General features: G+C 36.1%; 2 protein-coding genes across 2 annotated transcripts; both read right to left on the minus strand.

The window, feature by feature from the left end:
* Positions 1–182: 182 nt before the first annotated feature.
* On the minus strand, positions 183–12,342 carry LOC109065742 (putative helicase mov-10-B.2). Its single transcript, XM_042729810.1, has 22 exons — positions 11,909–12,342; positions 11,704–11,812; positions 10,528–10,709; positions 10,110–10,348; positions 9,762–10,011; positions 9,420–9,554; positions 8,474–8,633; positions 8,219–8,373; positions 7,945–8,121; positions 7,712–7,859; positions 7,387–7,554; positions 6,166–6,263; positions 5,959–6,056; positions 5,756–5,854; positions 5,417–5,519; positions 4,818–4,935; positions 4,516–4,707; positions 4,338–4,409; positions 4,097–4,222; positions 3,578–3,666; positions 3,378–3,493; positions 183–2,684 (listed from the first exon to the last, which is right to left on the minus strand). Exons 1-22 carry the CDS (start codon positions 12,058–12,060, stop codon positions 2,623–2,625), a joined length of 3,048 nt encoding a protein of 1,015 aa, XP_042585744.1. The 5' UTR covers positions 12,061–12,342; the 3' UTR covers positions 183–2,622.
* Positions 12,343–13,062: 720 nt separating this feature from the next.
* LOC109065741 (putative helicase mov-10-B.1) lies at positions 13,063–27,307 on the minus strand. Its single transcript, XM_019082749.2, has 21 exons — positions 26,779–27,307; positions 26,474–26,576; positions 24,145–24,347; positions 23,717–23,955; positions 23,242–23,491; positions 23,027–23,149; positions 22,725–22,887; positions 21,864–22,018; positions 20,058–20,231; positions 19,796–19,943; positions 19,481–19,648; positions 18,790–18,887; positions 18,584–18,681; positions 18,398–18,496; positions 18,103–18,323; positions 16,681–16,869; positions 16,012–16,083; positions 15,801–15,926; positions 15,632–15,720; positions 15,387–15,505; positions 13,063–14,813 (listed from the first exon to the last, which is right to left on the minus strand). The coding sequence occupies exons 1-21, from the start codon at positions 26,928–26,930 to the stop codon at positions 14,752–14,754; spliced, it is 3,051 nt and encodes a 1,016-aa protein (XP_018938294.2). The 5' UTR covers positions 26,931–27,307; the 3' UTR covers positions 13,063–14,751.
* Positions 27,308–27,942: the final 635 nt, after the last annotated feature.

Consider the following 27,942-nt stretch of genomic DNA (forward strand, 5'->3'; position numbering starts at 1 on the left):
TGTAATACAATTTCAGAAGTGTGATAAACTCAAGGGCAATTCATCAACTCCAGATTATGTCTGCTTAGAAGAAATATTAAGTGTCTATCCTACCATTTTTCTGTGAGTTCAAGTGGATCTCTGGATCCTTGTCACATGGAGGTTTTTATTTGACTGGAAGTCTTTAATGAATACAAGTGCGGTCACAATAAGCAAATAATTTTTTAATTTTTTTTTTAATTGGCAAAATCCAGTCATTTCCCTAGGTACTTGCATCTGGAATTTTGCTTGAGGGCGAAAAGATTTCCCCACACAGATTTTGCAGTAGTTTCAGGTTGGTTGCTCAGATTCTAACAAAAATAGAAAGCTGCCTGGTATAAAAGTAACTTATGTGTGAGCAGTACTTCATACATTGCTACACTATTGATAATAGACAATGGACTTTTTTTGCCTGTGAAATTTTGCAACAATGTTGATAATGTCACCTTTAAGAGAAAAGCATTAACTCATAATGAATTAATAAAATTAATAAAAATCTTGAATCTCTTGAATCATAGAATCAGAGTAAAACACTGATCTGAGAACACACATCTCTGGGTTAATTACAGGTAGAGTTGACTGAGAGAAAGAGCTATTTTGCTGCCCTTGGAAAAAGAAAAAAAAATCCCCAGTAGGACTGTCCCTATAATTGGTGTCCAGCATGATTCAGAGGACAGTAAGTCAAGAGTAGAAAGTCCTAATTGGTTTAAAGTTAACTTAAGTGTTTGTTTGTTGTTTAACTAAGAAAATATACATTTTGACTTGATAGATACCAAAATCAGGTATATATAACAGTCTTAGGCTGTATAAAATGCTATAAAAAAAAATAATAATTCACCCAGAGGTGATAAAGATAGGAGTGCAAGTCTGTAGGCATTTGGTGTCTAACAGTACATAATAAGGGAAATGGCTCAAACGTCACTGGGACCCAGAGTAACTCAGCTGGCTATAGCAGTACTCCCAACAGCCACAAGGGAGAGACATAAACTGTAAAACTACACACTAGAGGAGACGTCTCCTTTTGACATAAATGGAGATCATTTGAAAATATATGAATGTGTCAGTGATTTAATAATAAAAGACTTAATGTAGTAATAAGAAAAGCATTATATTATCAAAAATCAGTGGTTTATGAATCAGTCCATGTGCTCATATCTTTAAGGTAAATTAAAGTATTTTATCTGATAAAAAAAAATTAAATGCAGTTACGAGCAAGCTTTACAATTGACCTATCGGTATGTTATGTTATGCAGTGATATATAAAGATTTTAAAATAAATATTGTGGGTATTAATTTGGAAGCGAGGGTTTACAGATCAGAATGCAAGCGAGAGAAGTGTCATGTTACGTTCGTCACGATAGCAGATAACAACATCCAGGTGTCCTGACATTTTATCTCACCCGTCAGATTTTCCTACCAGGGTTTACTGCGCATGCGGACATCAATATTGTGTCCTTTTTCTCATGCTGAACAACATTTAATGTATCCGCATTACTGCAAGGGTAGGTGTAGACTTAAATAAAACACAATCTAATATGTAGAAAAAAAATATATATTTATTGTTGGTTTCCTGTAGCTGTGTCCCTTCTAGCTACAACCGCGAATATAACACATAATTACTGTATTTGCATTACTGTACGGGTAGGTTTAGGGTTGTGGTAGGTGTAGACGTTAATAAACCATAACTTTACAGGTAGCATTTTTCGTTGGCAAATTGTAATACTAACTTACACACTGTTTAAATGGGAGGTAGCAAAATCTGGCAGGGTAGGAAAAATCGACAGAACACCGGATCAACACTGTTCATATATCGCAGAGTACGATTAAATTAATTTACATTTAACCAGTTTAATACGAAAAGACAGTGAAATGTAGACCTTCGGTTTATATGGGATTTTATTTATTTATTTATTTATTTTTTTTTTTGCCCTACACTGTACATAATGTGAAAATAGTTCGCTATTTAGGTTTGTAATAGCATACCCAGAAAATAAACGATTTTGTCTTAATTGGGATTGGGGTTGAATGCTTGGTTTTTCAACCAATTTTGCTCTGTTTTGTTTGGGTTTAGGACATGTCATAACATACATTAAATTGCCTATCCTCTCAGGATACCTGGAATCAGTGTTACAAGTAACACTGGCGCATCGTTTTTACATTTTCATAGCATAAACACTATCAAACCAATGAAAGCTTCGGATCTTCCAGTGTTTCTCTATGGCGCTGAAACCTACAGCTGTCCGAGTTCTGCGTCCCGTGCAACTGATACTCGACTGCCATTGGCTCATCTGCGTTCGAGGGGAGGGGCTTACCGGTCAATTACACTTATAGATTCATTCATATTTAAGCCAGGTTCGCACTGTACAAAGTCTTGACTACAATGTTTATCATGTAGTCTGACTTAGAATCTTTGATGTTGCAAATTGTGCCATGGCTTTTTTACCCAAGATCCCACTAGGATCATTTGTTACAGTCTGACAAGCAACACATGTAAAGGACCATACAAATCATACAGTGTGTGCCTGGATTTAGAAATTGACAGATCCAGGATTTCCATACTAGCTTCTGAAGGCTTGACAGGCTTGAGTCGAAGGACCTTCTCTTCTAGTAATCGTGTCTCCACTCAGGATTCACATATTGTTGGACTGCACTCTCCTCAGATTCCACTAGGGGTGAAAGAACACAACAGTGAATTTTCCACATCATGCCTTCCTGAAACTATTATTATTCATTTACTATTATTACTTATATTATTAAAAGTATTATTTATATTACTATTGTATAATTACTGTATATTATGTACTATTACCATTTTTCAAGTCGGCTGGTAACTGTACTTTTCAAATTGAACATAAGCTAATTATTCATTGAACAATACAAACATGATTTATTAAAGAAATAAATTTTAACTGTGATTGAACGCAGCCAAAAAATAAGTCTTAAAATCCTAAAAAGCTTCCTTTATGAAAATGGGAGACTGTGTAAGTATTACAGTCAGGTGTTTATGTTTGCTGACAACCAGTTTAAAAAAAAAAATAATAATAATAAATTGAGGCAGGAAAACAACATCCTGCTTGCAATCTTCTATCATTTGCAAAGCTTCCAAAGCTTGAAAATCTGACACAGTTGTGTTTGGCAGAACATCAACAGACACACATGACTCATGTATTTCCCTTTCCTAAATGAGGACTCCGCAAGTCTTTTGAAGGCATTAACCTAAAACCAGTTTACTTTTTCATCTGATTTCTGAAATCTACAGAAACCAATGAAGTTGTGGTATGAAAAACCGGTTTATGGTTGAAGTCAAACAATGTGTTGTGACTTACAGAGATTAAGTGTATGATTAAAACCTGTCTCACTTCTCTCATCCTGGATGTTAAGAGCAAGCAGACGCTTTTCAACCTCCTCTATTCCCTCTACACTGGTAAAAGAAATCCCAGTGTAACCACCCTGCTCAAAGCAGAAGTCAATAAACCTAGAAACATACACAAGAGATATTTAGAAGAACAGCTTTCTTTACATTTCATCCATGTGTAAGTAGAAAGTGTACAGTATATACCGGCCCCAGCTTTCATCAGTTCGCAGAATGGTGGGGTTTCCCACCATGATGAACAAAGCTTTTGCTCTTGTCACCGCCACATTGAATCTCTGAATAAAAGAGACATGTACAAGAACAAGCTCGAGACTAAAGTGTGTCTTGGTACACTGCAACAGAGCAATCATATTTACATACAATGTAGCACACAACTTCAAGTTCAAGATTACATCTCTTTGAGTTAAACATGATGTTACACTACTGTTCAAACGAGAAATTTTTGTACCATTTAAAATAACTGTTTCCTTATTGTATTATATTTTGAATGTAATTTACTCCTGTGAGGGCAAAGCTGAATAAAAGCAAGCATTACTCCAGTCTTCAGTGTCGCATGATCCTTCAGAAATTATTCTAACATGCTGTTTTTCTGCTTAAAAAATATTTCTCATTATTATCCATTATCATGTTGTGCTGCTTAATAATTTTGTAGAAAACGTTGATATATTATGTTGTGTTCTTATGTCAGTTGTGTTCAAACACTACCTTCTCATTCCTGAGAAACCCAATATTGAACGTTTCATCCAAAATGATGTGCTCCTTGCTGCTGCGAACAGCCGACACCAGGATCACTTTCCTCTCTTGGCCTTGAAACTCCTCCACGGAACCAACCTACATAATCCACCAAACACACAAAGGAAGACAGCTATTATATTATTTTCACACATCCTGCTTTAAGTTAAAAAGCACTACCAGTGTGTTTAAATGGCTTAAACCCAAAACTAACTTTGAGATCTTCAATGCACATGTACTTTTCGAGGTCTTCGTCTGATTTTATGGCCCTTCTGATCTTCTCAACCTACGAAATAAAAAAAATTCAAGTGATGATACAGACAGTCAGAGATTTGATAGAAGTGTCATGAGTATTTAACTGCTATTATGGGCTGACCAAGAGCAGTTTCCACCTGTTTCCTGTAGGGGGCAATGATGCCAATATCTCTGGGGGAGATTCTAGAGATTCCCCTCTTGGCCTGTGTCAGGAGCAGCTTCTTCAGGTAGTCAACAATGATTTCGATTTCAAAGATGTTAAAAAAGGAGGGACTGTTTGACTCCCTCTCATCCTTCCCAGGCACTCCATGGAAAATCACAGGAAATCCCTAAAAACAACAACAACAACAAAAAACACATTAATAGGCAAATCTCCTGGAAACAACACAGCTGTAACCACAGAGACAGAGACTAAACAGCTGTTTAATAGGTCTCATACTCTTTTGGGAAGGTGCTCCCAGGTGCAGTATTGGTTGGAGCTGATCTCATTTGCACATGCCACCAACTCCCCATCATAGAACAATTCATTAGGAACTTTCAGAATGGATGGATGAGACCTGGAGAGAAACAATTAAAAAACAGATGCATGCTGCGCCATCAATTACATTTTATAATAGATCCTAGGGATGCATCAGTATTAAAATTCTAATAAGATGATAACTATTATCATGTATATTGTATTATTCTACATTATACTATTGCACACTATAAATAAATAAATAAACACCAAAAACTAAAAACAGCAGTTTAAATGTTACAAGTGAATTTTGGCATCACATCATTATAATGTACAGTTTGAAAAATGTAGATTCATTCTGAGATCTGCAAAAGATTACTTTTACCAGTGTTTAAGTTAAACAGGTTTTTTTTTTTTTTTGTCAATAAGGATGGTCAATAAATAATATGGTACCGATATATCATGCATCCTTAACTAATATCCTCTGAGGCATCATGGAAAGACTTTTATTTTAGATTTTAGACCAAGAGGTCCAATGTTAGAAGCAAAAATACAAATTCAGAAATTCAGAAGTGATGTACCTGTAGTTCAGAAGAAGTTTGGTGACATAGCGTTTGTCAAACTCCATGTCATCTTTCTTATAAAGATCATTCTGTGTCATCAGCCTCTCCAGCAAAGAGACATCTACACGAAAGACGCGCAATTCCAGAGTACATTACAATAAAACATATTCATACATACCATTTAGCTTCTGTAAATGTCTCCCATTTTTATTGGACAACAGTCATGTGTCAGCAATCGTTAAAACTTAAATGGTAAACAATAACAATACTTTTTTAAGGAACATATATTTTTAAAACAAAAATAATTATCGGCTAATGGGTAGAATGAGTGAGTGTGTGTCTGTATGTGCTTCTCACCAAGCCCATGATTAATGGCAAGAGGAGATCTCAGGATTGGCCCCAGCTGCTTGGGATCTCCAGCCAAAACAAGCTGTCCAGTCTCTGCATTCAGCAAACCTACATGCACACAATGAGACAATGCAATAATACCGTCTATGGATCTCACGACTATCAGACTTTAGTACTTTTACTACAGTACAGTACATATGAGACAAGCACACCTGCCACACTGATGATGGTCTCTGACTCAATAGCATGTCCTGCCTCATCCACAAAGATGTGAGAAAAATGATCTACAGGAAAACCACCAGTGACCAGCCTGCATGCACACAATATTTACATAATGCTATAAATCATGTGTTATGTGTCTGATAAAGAGAGACAGCGAGAGAGAGTTCACTGTGTTTAGATAAGATAACGCCCTTCACCTGCCAGCGGTGACCAGAGTGCTGACCAGGATCTTGTAGCACATTAGATCCTCTTTACATGGGAAAACAATCATCTCTCCCTCCAGATTACTGATATTCTAAACACACACACACACACAACATGAACAATCAAAATAAAAACTATAAGCATGCTTACATAAAGTACCACCATTAGGCATTTGTCGCTTAAATCTTACTTAAAGGGATAGTTTACCCAAACATGAAAATTACTCCATGATTTATATTTACCCTCAAGCCATCCTGGATGTATATGACTTTCTTCTTTCAGACGAATACGATTGGATATGAAAAAATGTCCAAGCTTTATAATGGTAGTGAATGGGGGTCGAGATTTCGAAGCCCAGAAAAGTATGGCCATACATCATAAAAAGTACTTCACATGGCTGTCAGGGGTTAATAAAAGTGAAGAAAAATATCCATATTTAAAACCATAATCTCTAGCTTACGCTAACTGTTGTATGCACATTCAGCTGATGACGTAGGTCGTAGGAGTAAGCTCCAGTGAGAAGTGACGAACGCGGAAGAGAGCAATACAAAGGAGATTGCAAAACAAAACACCGGTCACAAATCAGAGGTACAAAATGACATTTTGTAAAGAATGTCAGAGGATTTCGATATAAGCCAAGAGGAGCCTGGTTTACATTTGCTGTAAACAAAACTTGGTTCTAGCGAGACTAGCATATTCTCACCAGAACATACTCAACACATACTACGCCATCCCTAACTCCAATCTCACCCAAAGGAACGCCACTCTCTCGTGAACAAATGTACAACAGTTAGCAGAAGCTAGAGATTACGGTTTATAAAATGTCAAATATGGATATTTTTCTACCCAAAAGCATTGTTTCACTTCAGAAGGCCTTTATTAACCCCTCAGAGCCATGTGGAGTACTTTTTATGATGGATGCATGAGCTTTTTTGGGCTTCAAAATTTCAACCCCCATCCACAGTTATTATATAGCTTAAATGAGCCAGGACATTTTTTAATATAAGTCCAATTGTATTTGTTTGAAATAAAAAAGTCATATATACCTAGGATGGCTTGAGGGTGATTTTCATTTTTGGGTGAACTATCCCTTTATTTGCATTAACCCTGAAAGCCTGACATATAAGTAAGGTAAGATGATACGTAAACACTTAGTATATGTCAGTGTGATGAATTGTTTTCTTTCTTTTATTTACTGTTAAACAGACACATACCTTTAGAACTTTAGGGATATATTTTGGATCGCGTGAGCTAGCATAAAGTCTGTATATTTTCCGTGCATCAACATGTTGACTAGTGATCAACTTTTCACACAGCTGATCAGCTGCACTGTTAGATGGAGCACAAGCTAGGATGCAGGCACCAGGTATATTCTTCTCCACCTGCGAGATGTTGAGAAACAAACAGAAAGAATGACTGAATGCAACAGGTATTCCACTGAATGGTGAATTCTTTCATACAGGCAAGCATACGAGCTGACATTTAATGAATATGTGGTGAGGCTGTGTTTACTCTGCTGTGTGCGATAACCGGTTTTACCTGTTTGATGGCCTCCACTATCGTGACGGTTTTACCAGTGCCAGGAGGTCCAAAGACCAAGTACGGTGCCGGCTTGGACGTACCAGCCACAATGTTACATACTGCACTGTACTGTTCAGGGTTCCTCTGAAGCTGCTGATCAAAGAGCCTACAGACATACACACACTAGGCTCAAATACTCATAATGTTTCCTTCTGAAGTTTTAATAACATACTAATAGGGGTCTTACTGACCTCAGTGCAGGTGGAGACGCAGGGTTCAAGCTCCTTGAGCCTACAGGGAACAGCACATCTCTGAGCTTGTGTTGGACCGCCATGTGTACAGCTCTGTGTTGCAGTCTTAACGGAAGCCGATTCACTGTGAACTCCACACGGAATTTCATCTTATCTAGATATACCTGGTCAAGGAATCTTAAAAAGCACCAAAAGCATGTTAGATCAGACATCTGTCAATGATTTTGACTGATTGCGCCACATGCATTTTTTAAAACGTACTCATTCTTCATACCTTCGAGAGAAGCCCAGTTTGACCCGATCCAGTTCCACTTTGTGGACGTAGCCCTTGTATTTGGTCACATTTGAGAAACTGACCTCCTCACTCTTGGTGAGAAGCAGGTGATCTCCTCTCAGGACTGATGGCCTATTCTCCGAAACACCAGGGAGCTTTAATCCAAGAAATACTCAATCAGACCCCAAAACCTTGTGTTATCCTATTCGAACTAAAGTTTCAAGATGTGTTTTAACAAAAGAAATTTCCACTCACGTTTAAGACCATTAGTCTCTTGTCATAGTCTTTGAGTAAGGTGACTTGATCTTTGTTGTATCTCTTGATATCCACATGCATCTGACACTCCTCCAGATACAGCAGTAAATCGAAACGTTCTGCATAATTATGGAAGCCTAGCGGACTCTGCAGTAATGACCTAGAAACCATCAAACACTTATTATTTCTCTTATCATTCAGAGCTGAGTTAGGAACATTCATAACTCTAAATTGCATATAATGGTCGTAACATGCAGAGATGCAAATGTATAAAACATACACATAAAGGGGATGCAAAAACCATATATATATATTTATTCAAACATCCTATAAAGCCTAAAATAATGAAAAGCACAATTAACAAAACATTTTGAATGAAATTGTCTAAGTATAATTAGAAAATGTTTTTTGCATTTTCCCCCAAGCAGATGTCAGTAGAATATTCTGCAAGTTTGCTCAACAAATTTGTGGGCAAGCATGAAGATATAAGCTTGGTCATAGTGGTTTTTGTGAAACTATTTTATAAAGCCACAATGTGCACAAATGTTGCAGAGATGGGAAGTTTTTCATGGTCTGGTTTTCCTATAACAGCTCAAACAAACCAGCATGGCACAAGCAGTGCCAAGGTCATGGGTTCAATTCCCAGTGAATGCATGAACTGCTAAAACATTTCTCTTTAAGTCTTATTGAATATGTAAATGTAATTCCTCCCCACCAACAAAGCTACATCCTCATAACATCTGACCCTAAAACTGATCTCAGACCAGTTCCTAATAGCATAATTAGACAATTGAAGAACTAACAAACTAAAATACTAACATATTAGAATGATTTCTGGAAATCATTTCAGCTTTGCCATCACAGATATAAATTAAACCCTAAAATGTATTAAAACAGAAAATAGTTATTTTAAATTGTAATAAGATTTCACTTAAAGGACACTAACTGAAGTTCCCGAAACTTTCCCCTGAGGATCCGGGAAGAACAGCCATCTTTCAGGAGCTTGGCTAGTTCAGGGATGTCAGGAGGAGGAGTGTATTGCCCCAGTGGCAGAACATTTTCAAGAAAGTTCTGAACATAACTAAAGGACAGAGAAGCAAACGGTGATAAACACATAAATAAATACATAAAAATATCAAAAATATCTGTTTACATTCATATAACTTTAAGGAGGACACAATATGCACATTTTTATTTTATTAATTTCATTAGTTCAAAAAATTAATTTGTATAACTATAATTCCTTATTGATTCTTATTTTATATATAAAATAAAAAAAATCTCTCACCCCTCAGGTGGAGATCCCTCGTCCACTTTACAGTTTTCAGGTTCAGAGATGTTGAGTCTCAGAGGTTTGTATGGTTCTGTAGGACCCAGTAAGGCTGCAAGCTTAGTCCTGTACTCCACTTCAATGAAGCGCACAATGTGGAAGGGACGGGTGGTGGGCTGGGCGTTCTGCTTAAACTCAAATGCTAGAGTAGCAGAATAAACTCCAACGTGACAAGATTTGAATCTCACAGTCACCACATACTTCTCACCTATTTGAAAAACAAATGAGTTTACCTTAATTTCCAATTGATCACACCAGAATATATGCAAATATAACCTGCAAACAACATGGTACAATTGAACTAACGTGGCTCCAGACGGAGTGGATTGTTACGTGTGACTCTTCTGGTGTCTTCCAGAGTGAAATACTGCAGCCAGTGAAGAGCAGTGTAGTATGTGAAATACACGGCCTCCTGACCCGTGTTCTCCACAAACAGCTTCAGCTCATAAACTTCTGCTCGATCCACACTGATCCGAATCTTTCCACTTTCCATATACAGCTCTGAGGACACCTGCACCCCATGCTTATCAGCTACAAAAAAGGACCTGGGAAAGAGAAGAGAAGCTACAGTATATGAATGTGTGATGTTATTATATACCTAAATAAGCTTTTGCAAAAGTCAGTACTGCAGATAATAAGAGAAATACTAAATAATGTTTGCATAAGTGTTTCATCCAGTCACTGTCTTGGTAAAAAAAAAAAAAATTCAAGCAGACCAGCTCACCTGTCTGTAGTGTTCAGTCGCTGTAGGATGTCTTTCGCCAATCTTCTTCTTCCTCTGACTCCACCATCTGGCCCTGGAACACTAGTAGCTGACAATGAGCTAGCATGACCTGGAGCAGGAGTTGCTTGGTTTTGCTGTCTTCGACGAGGTCTAAACCACTGATCGTGCAGCTTCACTCGGACCTGGATGTACCATTTTCATGAGTGCAGGGTGTTAAAGATGCATCACATATTTTAAGATCTCAACCCTCTTAAGACAATAAATGAATGCACACCTGTTAATAAAATTAAAACTGTCATTAAATAGCCTAATATAGACTTTTCAGCTATTTTATGAACAAAAATAGTAAAATAAATATTTTATATGTTAAATAAAAGTTGAAATAATTCTGAATCACTAAACAAAACTTGGTAACATACAAAATATTATTATTATTTTTTTTTTTTTTTTTTTTGGTCAAATGAAATTGTAATGGGAAAAATAGTAAAAGTAATGAAAATGCATGTGACAACCCCAAACTGAAAAAAAAACAAATATATGAAAAAATGTATTCAAAATCTGCCCAGTGTAAAATAGAGAAAATATCCATACATTAAAAAACATTTCTTACACATTTGTAATTCTGAAGAAGAAAAACAAACATTATTGTAATTTAGGAGGGTGTTTGAAACCAACATTCAAACCACTGCTAGACCAAACATATATTTGTGTAACTGGACCTTAATGATCTCTTGTGTGACAACCCAGCCCTGGTCTCACCCACTGAAGGACACAGAACACTGGTCAAGATATATTTTTGGAATAATCAGCATTATTGTTATTACTGTTAATGTTGTTGTTGTTTTCAGTAGATAGTTTTATACAAATCACACCAAAAAGGCGCACGCGCTATTGGAAAATACCAATACAGTTAACAGTAATAACAGGTAACAGGTTAACAAGTAGCAAAGAATAATGGTAACATGAAACATGTTTTTTGTGGCTGTAATAATACATTCGTTAAAGTCTGTATATCCTGGCCAAAACTATCAGATGACCCACAATTTTATAGCCTTCAAAATGTCCTGCTGATAGGAGTATTCACGTGACTCTTAAATATATCCGAAATAATTACATCAAATGTGCATAAATCATCTGGCTAACTGTTAGCCAATAGTAAATAATAAGATTTCTTACATTGGTGTTAAAGTAAACATGTCTTCCTGATCTGGAAAGACGGGCTTTATTTCCGTTTCTCAATGCAAAGATGACTCTAGAGAAGTTTGGGTCTTTGACACCGCCGTCCCTGTGAATACAAGTGTGCAAGAGATGACGCACTTATTCATTTAACTGAATTAAAATGAATACAGACGTTCACTGGTGTGCACTTATATCGTTTTACCTATCTCGAAACTCTTCATTGTAGATGTCTCTGAGTGTGTTTCTGTCAGTAATGGATCTCCTGTTGGTTTCTTCTAGCATCTCAATGAAGTCCAGTCCAATTGCGCGCACAACGGCTATAGAGAGATAATTATTCCTGTTTCTTCTATTCATAATTCTTGATACTTGAAGCTCTTAGGTCAGTAACTAGAAACAAAATGAACGGTTTACGATTACACTCCCTCAAATGAACCAGGCGCAAAGAGTTATACGGAAGAGTTATAAAGCAGACAAAACGAAACTTAAGCGATGTAGGTAAAACCTGCAGGACCCTTTCACAATATAACCATCCCTGCCATATGTGTCAGGGAAAATATGTTATGAATTGTATAATGTGCTAGTATTCATAAAACAAAAGTTTCACAGTTATTAGAATAAACGCAACTGTAGTGTCCAGAGAGTTACGCCCCCTGCTGATCAGAGAGCAGCACTGCAGATGCAGAGACTGAAATATGCAGCTCATCATAACCAAGTCTGCATATCAAAGTTATGATTCTAGACCAAGTGAGGATTATTAATTTAGGTGTCACATGTTGCCTTTATGAAGGTTTTATTTTCATCTAAACTTTGTAAAGACTGGCAACATAATGGGGCAGCTGTGGCCTAATGGTTAGAGATTTGGACTCGTAACCAGAAGGTCGCAGGTTTGAGTCTCGGTGCTGGCAGGAGTTGTAGGTGGGAGGGAGTGAATGAACAGCCCTCTCTTCCACCCTCAATACCCATGGCTGAAGTGCCCTTGAGCAAGGCACTGAACCCCCAGTTGCTCCCCGGGCGCTGGATATAGCTGCCCACTGCTCCGGGTGTGTGTTCACTTCTCACTGCTGTGTGTGTGCACTTGGATGGGTTAAATGCAGAGCACCAGTTTTGAGTATGGGTTACCATACTTGACAAATGTCACGACTTTCACTTTCATAATACAAAGTTTTTTTTTTTTAATCAATATTGAAAGTGAGCAAATCATATAACTGAAACATGCAGTCCACTAGTTCAATGACTATCTTTTATCCTCTGAAGATGATAGATTTTTTCATTATATAATTAATGATAACTTAATGTGGCAACACATTCTATTAATTAAACTACAAAAACGAAAATAACCAGGACAAAATTCTGATATCATATTTTCATGTTTTACTTTTGGATGACGAGATTGTATACAAGTGAAAAAAATAAATTACTTTGCCAGGATGCAAAATACAGTTTCATGGTCAATAAATACACATTATACTTTTTCTTTTCAAATGATGTGTCATGGCATGTAGTCAATTTTGAAGTCTGCTGACTGTGAGAAACCAGTAATAGAAGTATTAACATGTCTCCAAATTTTGCATTCATCTGTGATTCAACATCCTCCATTTTACTATACTGTATTTACAGTACTTCAGTCAAAAGCCTTTGAAATTAAGTACACAATTGTTTAATGATGTGTTTGAAAATGCGCTGATGTAAACCTCCAACTCCATTTACAATTTACAGACAATCCAGTGGGACCACAAACAAAACCTTCACCACCATCAATTAAGCATTATTAAAATATCATTTCTGTTGTTTGGTAATTTTATAAAACAAGGCACTTATTTTGGGGCAGTAATCAGTGATTTATCAACCATGTGCTCCATTAATGCATTTTCTTTAAAACATCTTATAAAACTTTTCAATCAATATAGACAACACTGCATACAAAGCCCTGAGATTAAAGGACGGGTTGGCAAATTTTCAATCAGATTTATGTTGTTATACTTTTGGTATTATATGTAAATTTAAAATATGTATTCTCTCCCTGTGTAACCTGCACTAGATCTCCTGGTTTATTTATTAGCATCTTTGTATTCCTGCATATGGACAGTTGAATCGGCAGAGGCCTTGGACAGAAATGAGCCCAGTGTATTATGGGTGTTGAAGTATTTTCAAACTTTTTGGCAAAAGGGACCGCCACAGCTCCTTTTATCTGTTTTCTCTAGTCATGCAGCACTGATTCCTAAAAAAATACCCCTTTACTTTAATGCAATGCTTACATCATATTGCAATTTTAGCTTTAAAATTAAACTTCTAAGTTCATATAGACCAATTTCAGTGTTTGCAAACAGTGATTACATTTTTTTGTGGGCGGAGCCTATCTGGTGGCAGAAAATGACAGTTTTAATGTAGCACTCTATTCAAGCCATGGAATAAAAGAATAAAAAATTTAATTTTCAGTTTATATTTCAAAATTCTGACTTTTTTCTTGCAATTCTGAGATTATATCTCAGAATTTTGGTAAGAAAAATCAAGTAGTCATCCTTTCTTTTTAATTTATAATCCCACACTTCTGGCTTTTTTCCCTCAATTGACAAACTCGCAATTGTTGACTTGAATAAAGTTATAAAGTCCGAACTAGAAGATATAAACCTGCATTTGCAAGAAAAAAAAGTCAGAAATGTGAGATAAAATAGGTAAATGTTATGTAAAATGTTATAGGTTTAAATAGTATTTCATGAATGCATTTCAACTGTAGGGCTAATACAACATGTCCCCTCTATGAATATTATATAGACCTATTGTTCAAATCAAATTTATGCTTTAAAATAGGGTAATCATAGCAGGTTTCATCCATAGTCTGTCAGTTTAAACGTCTGCATTTAGCTTCAAATGGCATCTTTGATGACAGTATTACATAAAAATTATTTGCATTCCAATTCTGACATCCAAAGGCACAACAATATTTTTTTTCTCTTATTCCATGGATTTCCAAGAGGAAGGGAAAGGGGTGTGGTTATGCTAATGAGAGGGGCCTAACTGGGAGGCACTTTATTAATGGCACTTCATTTAATGGTCATGTCTCCACTCAGGATTCAGATGTTGCTGGACCACACTCTCCTCTGTTTCCACTAGGATGAGAAAGAACATGACAGTTAGAACTTGGTTCAAGATTTAAATAAATCCTAAAAAAGAAAAAAAGCATAGAAAGTGTCCTTAAAATTGTCCTATAAAAAAACAGGTTTACAGGTGTGTAGGTCCAAATACACCACCGTTTTAAGAGTTTAGGGTCGGTAAGATTTTTTTGAGAAAATATATGAAAATATATGAAATATATGAAATAAAAAATGTTACTGACCCCAAACTTTTTTGTATTTATACTGTATAACCTGTCAGTAAATGATTAATTATGAATGCGCAGTTAAACAAGGCTTTAATTACAAAATTTCTTTAGACATCAAACAGACATGATAAACAGGATGTGATGTCACTCTCTTGGGCCACTTTTATTAAATAATCAATTATTAATACAATACATTTTAAATATTCAAATATATCTCAATTTAAATTTGCGGATCAAAGTTCACTATATTTGAACTTCAGCAATAGACTACCTTAAGTTTGCATTTCCTATTCTGCATTAATAGAAGCAAATTAAGTGCAAAGTCAAGTGTGACTGTACTTTAATTAAAGCCATGTCTTACCGATGATCTCCTCACGGATATTTAATGCTAGCAGACGCTCAACAACCGCATCTGTTTCCTCCAAGTTGGAAATATCATATCCAGTATAACCTTTCTCCTCAATGCAGTAATTAATAAACCTACAAACACACAGATCAACAAGGTAAAAAATCAGCTTGCAACATCAACTCCCAATATGTTCCAGAAATCATATAAAGAGTATTTTATGTATGTTATGTTACGTATGTAGTTGGAAGTTTATATACCTGCCCCAGGTCGTGTCTGTTTGTAGAATGATGGGGTTTCCCACCATGATGAGCAGGGATTTTGCTCTGGTCACTGCCACATTGAATCTCTGGAGAAGAGAAAGCAAGCGGTGAGACAACTTTGTTTGGTAGACTTCTGTGTGGTGTATTGTCATGTGTTAGACACTACCTTCTCATTCTTCAGAAACCCAATGTTGAATTTTTCATCCAAAATGATGTGTTTCTTGTCGCTGCGAACAGTTGAAACAATGATCACTTTCCTCTCCTGGCCTTGAAACTCCTCCACAGAGCCAACCTACACAACACACACAGCACTCATGTTTTTGCTCAAGTGTCCTGACACGGATGAGAACTGATAACAGAGTGTAGCTCATACTGACCTTCATCTCCTCAATGCCCAAAAAGGATTTAAGCTCCCTGTGTATCTTGATGGCCTTCCTGATTTTCTCCACCTGTAAAAATAAAACAGATATGTATAATAAAAAATAAAGCAGAGTGAACAATCATGAGAAAATGAAATCACCTCAAGGTGAATGATAATGATGATCTGCGTAAAAACAAAGTTTAGCAGTCTATGTGAACGGTTGTGCAGAGAACAAACAGTAGAAAATGTGTGTAGCTATTTCTGACTGTCCATAAGTACAGACTTATGTATTTACACTACTGTTCAAAAGTTTGGCATTAGTACTTTTTTGTAAGATATTAATATTTTCATTTTATTTAATTTATTCAGAAAGGACCCATTAAATTGATCAAAAGTATAGTAAAGACAGTAATACATTTGTCATGTTACATAAGATTTCTATTTCATATACATACATTTGAACTTTCTATTCATCAAAGAATCTTGAAAAAAGCCTCATGTTCTTTACAAAAAACATACTTATATATATACTTCTTTCAAACAAATCTTACCAACCCCACATTTTTAAATGGTGGTGTGTCTTTGCAAACAAAGTTTCTTTAGGATTTACTTTGTACTAAATGCATTGTGCTTGCACATTATGCATAACGTTTGCATTGGCTGAGCTGTTAAAAGGTATTTTCACCTGTTTCCTGTAGGGAGCGATAATGCCAATCTCTTTGGGGGAGATTTTTGCAATGCCCTTCTTTGCCGGTGTCAGGAGCTTCTTCAGGTAGTCAATTATGATATCGATTTCAGAAGTGTTGAAAAAGGAAGGGCTGTTTGACTCTCTCTCATCCTTTCCAATCACTCCATGAAAAATCACAGGAAATCCCTGAAAATGCAGTACAGAGCAGAGCACAATGTGACATCCCCAGAAGGTACAAAATGTTCAAAGGGAAACCATACTATAATTATCAGTGCAAAACAACATCACATTCAAAAAGAAGTCTTTGTGTTGAACTTTCTAGATAAAAACAGTAACATCATCATTACAAAGAACAAGTGGAGGCTGGTTCATGAAAAATTTCACAATTCTAAGCACCAAATGTAACCATGAAATACAACCAAGTTCAAAAAGGCAGTAATCTCAGTTTCTGGCCTTCGCATTCCTTACACTGATGATTTGTGTGTGTCTGAGCATCTGTGACCGGATACCCCTTGAGGAGGAGGTGGACAACATGTTAAAAAGTGAAAAAAAAAGAAAAAAAAAAAAAAGAATGGGAGCGGTATATGAAGTGAAGCAGGTTTTCAAAATCAGATTTAATGCCTTTTTAAAGCCCTGCACAAATAAAATTAATAATACAATCCGGAACAGAGAAAAAAAAATATATCAAAATAAATCATTCTTATTTTGTAATGTCTATGCTTTACTACTTCCAGCTGCTCATTCAAAAAGATGAGAGACACACAACCATCTACAAAATAATATAAAAACCATTATGTAAACATTGCCAGTTTATTAGTGGTGCATCATAAACAATCATATTCACTATTTTAAAATGTGCAGTGCACACATTTATTTAATTGATTCATAGCCTTTTGATGTTTAATAATCACACATCCATATCACAGCGACCCAAAAAACATGTACGCCAGCAATCAGATTTCAGTGGCTAATGTCAAATCTGATTACAAAAATGGATATATTCATACTCTGTGTACTAAATTTTGAGAAAACTGGCAATAAGCAACTTTAAGTTTTCTCTGACTCGTTACACAACTTTCATAAATTATTTCAGTGAAATTTGACATGCTCCCAAGCCTCAACCTCAAGTCTTCTACCTTAAACATTTGAGTGACTTAAAAAGATGCTGCATTAGAAAGTAGCTGCCAATTAGACATGAGTGAGAGAGTCAGGTGACTAGGTATAAAACACACCCAGAGACCAAACAATATCAGCACATTCCCAATGATGTGTCATCCTGAGTGCATATAGCAACTGTATAACATCATAACCTAACCTAACAAAAATGCATTGTCTTGACATTCCTGAACTGATGTTTACATTTTCATTACATTTACATTTAGTCATTTATCAGGTGTGTGTGTCTGGGATATCTCATACTCTTTTTGGCAGGTGCTCCCACATGCAGTACTGGTGGGAGATCATCTCATCTGCACATGCCATCAACTCCCCATCATAGAACATCTCATTAGGGATCTTCAGAATGGATGGATGAGACCTGTAGTTCTGCAGCAGCTTGGTTACATAACGGTTGTCGTATCCAGTAGTACCTTTCTGGTAAAGTTCATTCTGTGTCATCAGCCTCTCCAGCAAGGAAAGACCTACAAACACATTTACAATGTAAATTACAAAGTGAATCGAGTGTGTACTGTATGTGTGTTATTATTCATCTCACCAAGTCCATATTTAATGGCAAAAGGAGATCTCAGGATTGGCCCCAGCTGCTTGGGATCTCCAGCCAAAACAAGCTGTCCAGTCTTTGCATTCAGCAGTCCTAAACACACATGAATGAAATGCTACCACAGATTGATCTTAAATGAAAGATCTGAAGGTTTTCATGTTACTCTGTGAAGCACTCCACCTGCCACACTGATGATGGCCTCTGGCTCCACAGCATGTCCCGCCTCATCCACAAAGATGTGAGAAAAATGACCTATAGGAAAACCCCCACTGACCAGCCTACCAAATACACACAAACATACAGTACACTCTTTATCTTTTGACTGCTATGATGTGTATGTGGGAGAGAGTGAGTTCATTGTGTTTGTAGAAGATGAAGCCCTTCACCTGCCAGCGGTGACCAGAGTGCTGACTAGGATCTTGTAGCACATTAGATCCTCTTTACATGGGAAAATAATTGTGTTTCCCTCCACATTACTGTTTTTCTAAAGACAAAAAGACAATCAAAAAATAACAACAAAAACTACACACACACAAAAGTCATTCTCAAAACACTCTCTCTCTCTCTCTCTCTTTATTTACATTAAACTATAGTATTTACATTACATTTTAATGAGTTAAAAGAATGTCATATCCTGCCTACAAATTGCTGTTATTAAAAAAAATAATATGAACCTAAAAAAATTAAAATATCATGCGTTCACGTTAGTCTTTTGAACAAACGGTTCAAAGGTTACATTATGTTTCAGTATTTCAAAATGTTACACGTACATATTGGGCCCTGTAAGCTTTGGGAAAAAGAGAAAGAAAAAAAAACCATTTTTACATTTAACTTAACAATGTAATTTTTTTTTCCAAATATGGCTAAATAAACCACATCTGAGTGATACAATTGACTTATTTTTCACTTATTTTTATTAAAATATTTATATTATATTTAGTCTATGTGAAATTCTGTTTCAAAAAATGTAAACAATGTCCCATTGTTATTTTATATTTTTCATCAAATCTTTGTATTTTTTATTTAGTTCATTTAATCAAACCTTTAATTAATAAATAAAGTCAGACAAGCACTAACCTCTAGGACTTTAGGGATATCTTTTGGATTGCGTGAGCTAGCGTAGACTCTGTATATCTTCCGTGCATCAACATGTTGACTAGTGATCAACTTTTCACACAGCTGATCAGCTGCACTGTTAGATGGAGCACAAGCTAGGATGCAGGCACCAGGTATATTCTTCTCCACCTGCGAGATGAAAGATAAAAGAAATAGAAAAATCAATTACAAAAGCTGTTCTGCTTATTCAATTTTGCATGCAGACATGATGAGATGATTTGCATGTAAGTGTGTCTGTTGGGTGTATATTTATTTGAGTATGATAACCAGCTTTACCTGTTTAATGGCCTCCACTATCGTGACGGTTTTACCAGTCCCAGGAGGTCCAAACACCAAGTATGGTGCCGGCTTAGACGTACCAGCCACAATGTTACATACTGCATTTTTCTGTTCGGGGTTCTTTTCCAGCTTTTGATCAAAGAGCCTATAGACACCCACCCCACAAACACACAAATACACATCCAGCTGAAGTATTCCATAAAGTTTCACTAAAATTTGATTTTGTTGCACAAATTCAGTACAGATGTGTCTTACTGACTTCAGTGTAGGTGGCGACTCAGGGTTCAAGCTCCTTGAGCCCACAGGGAACAGCACATCTCTGAGCTCGTGCTGGACCGCCATGTGTACAGCTCTGTGTTGCAGTCTTAACGGAAGACGATTCACTGTGAACTCCACACGGAATTTCATATTATCTATGAAACCGTCAAGCAGCCTTTACACATAAAACACACACACACACATATACAAAAAGTTTAAATCTGGTCTTTAAACAAATATGCAAAATAAGATCAAGTGAACATGGCATATTTTTGTAAACCTTATGTATGTGAAGCATTTGATGTTTGACACTATCTTTTAAATTTTAGGGTCTGTAAGATTGCTTTGTGTTTTTAAAGGGGTCATATGATGCTTTTTAAAGATCATTATTTTGTGTATTTGGTGTAACAGAATATGTTGACATTTTTCAAATACTGTACATTATTGAAGGTCCTCTATGCCCTGCCTCTCTCAAACGCGTCGTTTTCTACAAAGTCCCTCCTTTCCGTAATCGCGAACTTCATCTTTCAAAATAATCGCGAACTTCATCTTTCACAAAACGGTCGTCCATAAAATGCGTTGCTGTTCTGTTGTAAGTAATCTTAAAGATTCCTAAACGCATCTACTTTCAGAAGGCCAAATAAAGTGCTTTTGCTTTCGCCTAGATATACACAGCAGATCCCTGACATGGCTGCTTCAACACTAACTGCTGTTACTGAAAACACGCCTTCTTTCTTTGTGTGAACATTTGGGTGGCATTACGCAAATATTTCCACATAGTGACGTAGATATGTTTATATGTTTGAATAAGCCGTTTTAGGGGGGTGTGGCAGAGTCTTAACTTTTATAAAGAATATCTCTTTGGATTTGAGACTTTAGTCTTTGCAACTTTACAGATCTTCTTTATGCAACAAGAGCTTGTAACACTCCAAAGAGAAAGGAAAACTTGAAATCGCATCATATGACCCCTTTAAAAGAAGTCTCTCATGCTCACCAAGGCTGCATTAGGTTATGATGTCAACAAAAATACAGTAACAGTAATCTTGTGAAATATTATTACAATATAAGACAGTTTTCTATTTCAATATATTTTAAAATTTAATTTATTTGTGTGATGGTACAGTAGCAGCCATTACTCCAGTCTTCAGTGTAACATGATCCTTCAGAAATCATTCTAATATACTGATTTGCTGCTCAAAAAAAACAACTCTTACTATCAATGTTGAAATTTTTTTTTTTTTTGGAAACTATGCTGTTGCTGATTTGCACAAACGAAGAACCAATCATATTAGAGAAAAATGATGTAATGACTTGTCATGCTTTTGATAGTGTTCATAAGGACGAAACATTGTCCAACTCGGCAAGATTTGGACTCAAGACCTGGCTGGAGGAAAAATTTGTAAGCATCAACCTGAGATACCCAAAGGTTCACTTAAGTCAGGTGCTTAGAGGAAATCTACCACAGACCCTTTTCAGTGACCCTTTTTCAGCAATTTTTAAGTGTGCTCCTTAGCTTAAAACACTTTGATTGAGCTGCAACATTTTAACAAATGCTACATTTGTATTAATGTTAATTATTTATTAATGGCTTTTTCCTTAAGACTTGAATGTAAATAGTCTTCAAATGTGAACTGAGAAACTGAGCAGTAGTTTTGCATTCTGGAAATTACAGTATGCTTTTATAGTTCATAAAGCTCTTTATATCTGGAACTTTGATTCCCGACAATATCAACCCTGTTTTATTTAATACTCCTTCAATGTTCTGATGTTCAAATTACACCTGTCATGAATTCCTCATACTTCATACCTTCGAGAGAAGCCCAGTTTGACCTGATCCAGTTCCACTCTGTGAACGTAGCCCTTGTATTTGGTCACAGTTGAGAGTTGGACCTCCTCGCTTTTGGTGAGAAGCAGGTGATCTCCTCTCAAGACTGATGGTCTGTTCTCTGATACACCAGGGAGCTTTAACATAACAACAAAATGACCTCAACACATTATACTTTCCAACAAATAAAAAAGCACATATTACTTAAGAGGACAGTTCACCCAAAAATAACATTGCTGTCTTTTTTTTTCATTGTAGTACACTTAATGGAGAAGATTAACAAATTAAAGTAAATAATTGGGTGCACTGTCCCTTTAAGAGCCATGCATGTGTCATCCCTATTAGATAATGACTCTGCAGGCAGTGTTTGCACACAAAGCAACATAGCGAAACAAATATCAAAAACAAAACAGAGTCAGCTTTGTTGGCAGAGTGAGCTTTGCAAAATAGATAGTTTTGGCGATAACTTGGAGAATGTTTAATTAATACAATACAAATTTTCTGCTAGAAATGACTTCAAAAGTGGAACAAGTGCAACAATCAAAAATGGACATTTACACACAAAATGAACACCAACTGCAACTTTCAGACGACATCTTTATTTTTTAGCTCAGCTGTCACAGAATTGAACACACAGGATTGTGGGATAGCCACATCTATGCTGGCTTCAAAAATCAGATGTAGGCATCTCAGCAGGCAGGAAGTGAAGTTAACATTGGATAAGATTTGCTTTGCTGCCTTCCTACCTTAAAATGTATCCTCCAAAGGTAGCATTTTTCAACTTTAGGATGCAGCTATAATCACACGGTTTAATAATACAAATAATTAAACAATGGCACTCACCTCTAAGACCAGCAGTCGTTTGTTCTCACAGTCTTTCACCATGGACACATCATCTTTGTTATACCTCTTGATGTCAAGACGCATTTGATCTTCCTCCAGATACAGTAGTAAATCAAAGCGCTTCATATAGTTATGAAAACCCAGATCACTCTCCAGCAGTGACCTAAAAACCCCCAAACACACAAGGGGAACAGTAACAATAGCTTCCTTTATACATGTTCAAGCAGAGAGCTGATTCTGGACCATTCAGTAACAGGTCTAAGATCTAAAATCACAATTAGGCACAACTAGAGATTACTAACTTTTGTTCCTGGAGCTTCGGGAAAGAAAAACTGCCTTTTAGGACCTCGGCTAAGTCAGAGATGTAAGAAGGACGAGTGTAATTATCCAGTGGCACCACAAACTTCAAAAAGTTTTTAGTAAAACTGCAAATGTGAGAAAAACTTTTGATTTCTGTACAAATATAAACAACAACATTTTTTTATTAAATTCTTAAAAAGAGTGTTTTTTCTTTCACCTCTCAGGTGGAACCCCCTCATCTATGTTGCACCTCGCAGGTTCATAGGTCTCAAGCCTCTTAGGTCTGAATGGTGCTTCTGGACCCAGCTGAGCTGCAAGCTCGGACCTGTACTCTGCCTGAATGAACCGAACAATGTGGAAAGGATGGGTGGAGGGTTGGGTGTTTTCCTTGAACTCAAATGCCAGAGTGGCAGGATAGACTCCTATCTGTTCTGCTTTGAATCTTAAGGTCACCTCGTACTTCTCACCTTTCAAAAATGAGAGAGAGCAACAAGTTGGGTTCAAACCTGTGATACTTACCTTAGCATCACAGCCCAACATGTCAAGGGCATGTATGCTAACCACTGCACAGTGGATCCAAAAAACATTTTCTATTTATAATACATCATAAAGTCAGAGACTAGCATGATACCAAATGAAACCTAGAAACAACACCAACACCAGTTTCTCCTGTACAGATTGGTTGCACTCACATGGCTCCAGACGGTGTGGATTGTTACGTGTGACTCTTCTGCTGTCTTCCAGAATGAAATACTGCAGCCAGTGAAGAGCAGTGTAGTATGTGAAATACACGGCCTCCTGACCCGTGTTCTCCACAAACAGCTTTAGTTCACGGATTTCTTCCTTCTCCACAAACAGCTGAATCATGCCATCCTCTGTCTGCAGCTCTGAGGACACCCGCACCCCACTTTTATCAGCGATAAACACAGACCTGGGAAGGCAAAGAGCAGCAACAGAGCTTCTCATACTCAGATGTTGTAAAATATAAAATGGGAATCCAAAGAACAATACTACATTGTAAATGACAGCAGGCTGTAATGTATGAAGGTGATACTCTTTGTATTTCACATTCTGTGTATTTTCAGAGCTTGGCTTGTACCTGTCATTCAGACCAGCTTACCTTTCTGTATTGTTTATTCTCTTCAGGAGGGCTTTTGACAGTTTTCTCCTTCCTCTGACTCCATCTTCTGGCCCTGGCACTGACGGTGGGTCAGGAACCTGGGCACTAGCGGGTGGCGGCGAGCTACCATTACTCAGAGGGGGAGTAGCTTGGTTTTGTTGTCTGGGACGGGGTATAAACCACTGATCGTGCAGCACTCGGACCTAGAAATGCCCCATTAGAAAATGAAATGCCCCATTACAACCTGCAGCTCAGTTTCTCAGTTCACATGTGAAGAGTTTTTACATATAAGTCTTAAAGACAGCAAAAAAAAAAAAAAAAAAAAAAAAAAAAAAAAAAAAAAAAAATCACCACCTGTAACTGATCATTACTTGATTTTTCGGTTGGTCCAGTATTTCAGATTTTTGCTCAATTTTGGTTACTGAAATAAAGCTTAGTATATAAAATCATGATCCGCACTCTTTTTAGCGCATTCATTATATTGATGACATCAAGGTTTGTGTTGTACACAAATGGAAATTGTCCAGCATTTAAATGTAAGACGTGTGTTTTTAGAGATTAAACACTGGTTAATGAATGATGATGTCAATATAATTAATGATTTAAAAAATGGGTGGAGGGATTGAATTTGATAGATGCACTGAAGAAAGCCTTTAAGCTAAAATGTTTGTGATTTTTCCTAATGGTGATCAATGTAAAATAAAACTCTAAAAAGAAGTGTCATGGTCATGGTTTTATATACTAAGTTATCTAATAGATTGACACACCAAAATAAAATACTAAGTGACAAAAGAGCATGGTGAAAATGACTTATACTGAAATATATCTGAAATTAACTAAAATATAAATATTCTAAAGAAAACTTAAACGTAAAAAAAAAAAAACTAGAAATGTTTGCCAACTAAATGAATCATGCATATATAGCCTATATTACCAATGCTTTTAAGAGTCATTTTTTACAATTCTAACAAAACCTGGCCTGAAAGAACAAGTGCTGCATCAGCTGACTTGAAACTGTGTCACACTTGCCCCACACTAGCAGGCCTTCCATATTGATGAGCCCTGTATAACCAACACATATTTATGACAGGGCAATAAAATCATAAATTCCCCAGATCTGATAAGCCAGTCATCCCAGTTTCATATTATTTATGACTATGTTGTTTCATGAATAATAATTCTACCTAGAAATCTGAGGATTTTTTTTCTCTCATATTTACACACCCTCAACCTGAATGCTGGTAGCTAAAGTTTCTGGTAGCCATTAATTACCATAGTATGTTTTTTCATACTTTAGAAGCCATACCTCTACTTTAGAAGTATAGTTGCCAACATTAAATAAATAAATAAATAAATAAATAAATAAATAAATAAGTTATTTTGTGCTCAACAGGAGAAAGAAACTCACACATGTTTGGAATAACTTGAGGGTGAGTAAATGATAACAGAACTTTCATTTTTGGGTTCACTATGCCTTTAAAATTGCAGATATTTTTGACCATTAAAAATAATTAATCATGCCCTTCATAGCTGCTTTTCAGGGTGTATGTCTAAATAGCTAAGCGCATGTTTTGTCTCTCTCTTTTAATGTGTCTTTCTCCGAAGAATTCCTCAGAGACAGTAAGAGACTCATTTTCCAAGGGGGCACTACTGACCTTGTCTGAAATGGCAGAGTGGATATTGGTATGGTTTTTTCACTTATTATAAAGTAAGCAGACAAGGTGACGCCCAAGAAACTTCAGAGATTGAGTAATCTTGATTTACTATTTTCATCTGCACCACTATCTTTTTTGACTTTTCATAAAAATGAATTAGCTTGAGTGAGATGGAAGTTAAAGTTTTAATTCATCCTAGCATATGACAGTTGTCTTGGAATTGATACATCAGCAAGGTGAAAGACTTAAATTATGTCATGCTATAAAGTAAGGCATAATAATGGGCATGAAAATGTGCACATGTCTACCTATTGTTTTACATGACACTGACTTTAGTGTTATTTTCTATCAACTCTGATTCAGTTTGATATTAATGAAAGTATACACTTCAGGCTTTTACATTCCAAAAAACAAATGAGGTTTGCATTACTAATACTACAAATACTACATACTAAAAACTTTACATAAACTGCATAGAATTATGAGATGATAAACTTTCATAAAAGCACCAGTCTACAATATTAGACATGTTCAGACTCTCGGTGGTACTAGACGTGTCAAAAAAACCACCATTCTGTACAAGCCAAGCACATACGGACACTGACAATACAGAAATCAAACTAAATGGGCATCCAAAACAGAATTGCAGTGGTAATCAAAAGAAATGTTCTTACATTCGAGTTAAAGTAAACATGTCCTGATCTGGTGACGCGTGCTTTGTTGCAATTTCTCAATACAAAGAGGATTGAAGAGAAGTTTGGGTCTCTGACTCCATCCCTGTGGATAAAAATGAATGAAAATAAATATAAACTCATAGAAAACAGTGTTGGTTTACATAGTACTGACCCACGGCCCCTTTAAATAAATGTCTGTTTATAAATTAATTATATCGATTTAAGTGTAGGCTACGTAAATGGAATATTATAAACAATAAAAAATAATAACCATTTTAAAATCTGTGAAAACGTCAAATGTTTACCTGTGTCGGAACTCTTCGTTGTAGATGTTTTTGAGAATGGTTCTGTCAGTAATAGTTCTCCTTTTGCTTTCCGCCAGAAATTCAATAAAGTCGAATCCAACGGCACGCAAATCATCCTTAGAGAGCTGATTTTTTCTGTTTTTCCTGTTCATGTTTCTGAGCTATGGTATCGTGAGTTCTGTGGTGATGAACACTGCCTTTCATGAAGCTAGTGCAGCTGTTTCTGCGGAAGCAGTTATCAACGGAAGAAACTGAAACTTAAAATCTACGGATGGATTATTCTTCTACCGACGTAAAGTTGGTTCGACGTTGGATATTAGACAGATATTCAATCAAAAATCAATAAATTCTTAGTGGATGGGTATAACTGTATAAAAATGGGTTATTTGAAAAGTATTAGACCGTAAAACTGAGCACACATCGCAGTTTATTTTATTAACTTCCTTCTCGAAATGTTGCACCGCGTAAAGTCTGTAGCAGCAGCGAGCTAGAGTTCAGGCCAGCTAGGGACCGTCTACAAAGTACACGTACATGATAAAACGTTTAATGTTTCCCACCGGAAGTTTTTTTTTTTTTTTTTTACAATTTACAAACCAAGAGCAATTTGTGCAACAAGGTCTTTGAAGGATATAAATACAAGCACTGATAACGCACACTTCATTTAAATAAGAAATATTGTAAACAAGATATGCGATAGTGGTTATTATTATATCATAAATATTAATAGATATATTAATAAACGAAAAAACTATTAAAAATCATTGCCATTCCATAATCCAGTGGCTATGCAGTAGGCTGATTCATTTTAATGTTCGCTGTTTTCACAGAAGTATGACATCAAAAAAGTACACGATATTAAAATTTAAACCAATAAATAAATTCATTTAAGATAAATACACTTTTCTGTATCAACCTCATGGTGTTCCTTGTTACTGTTTTATAAGAACATTTTTTTTAGTCACAGAACTATAACAGAAAACATGCTATTGAAATTCAACAATTCAAAGTCTTGTTTTGCAGTCGTTCTGACTTGAATTTGAAAATCTTATTTTTAATAAATTAATTTATGACAGTTTTATTACACAACTTCAATGGGTGTGTCTTGTTACAGATTAGACAAACATTTTGATGGTGGTTTTAGCCACAGAACTATAATTGAACACA

This window comes from Cyprinus carpio, chromosome B8 (genome assembly GCF_018340385.1).
Source record: "Cyprinus carpio isolate SPL01 chromosome B8, ASM1834038v1, whole genome shotgun sequence".
In the NCBI taxonomy this organism is placed as follows: domain Eukaryota; kingdom Metazoa; phylum Chordata; class Actinopteri; order Cypriniformes; family Cyprinidae; genus Cyprinus; species Cyprinus carpio.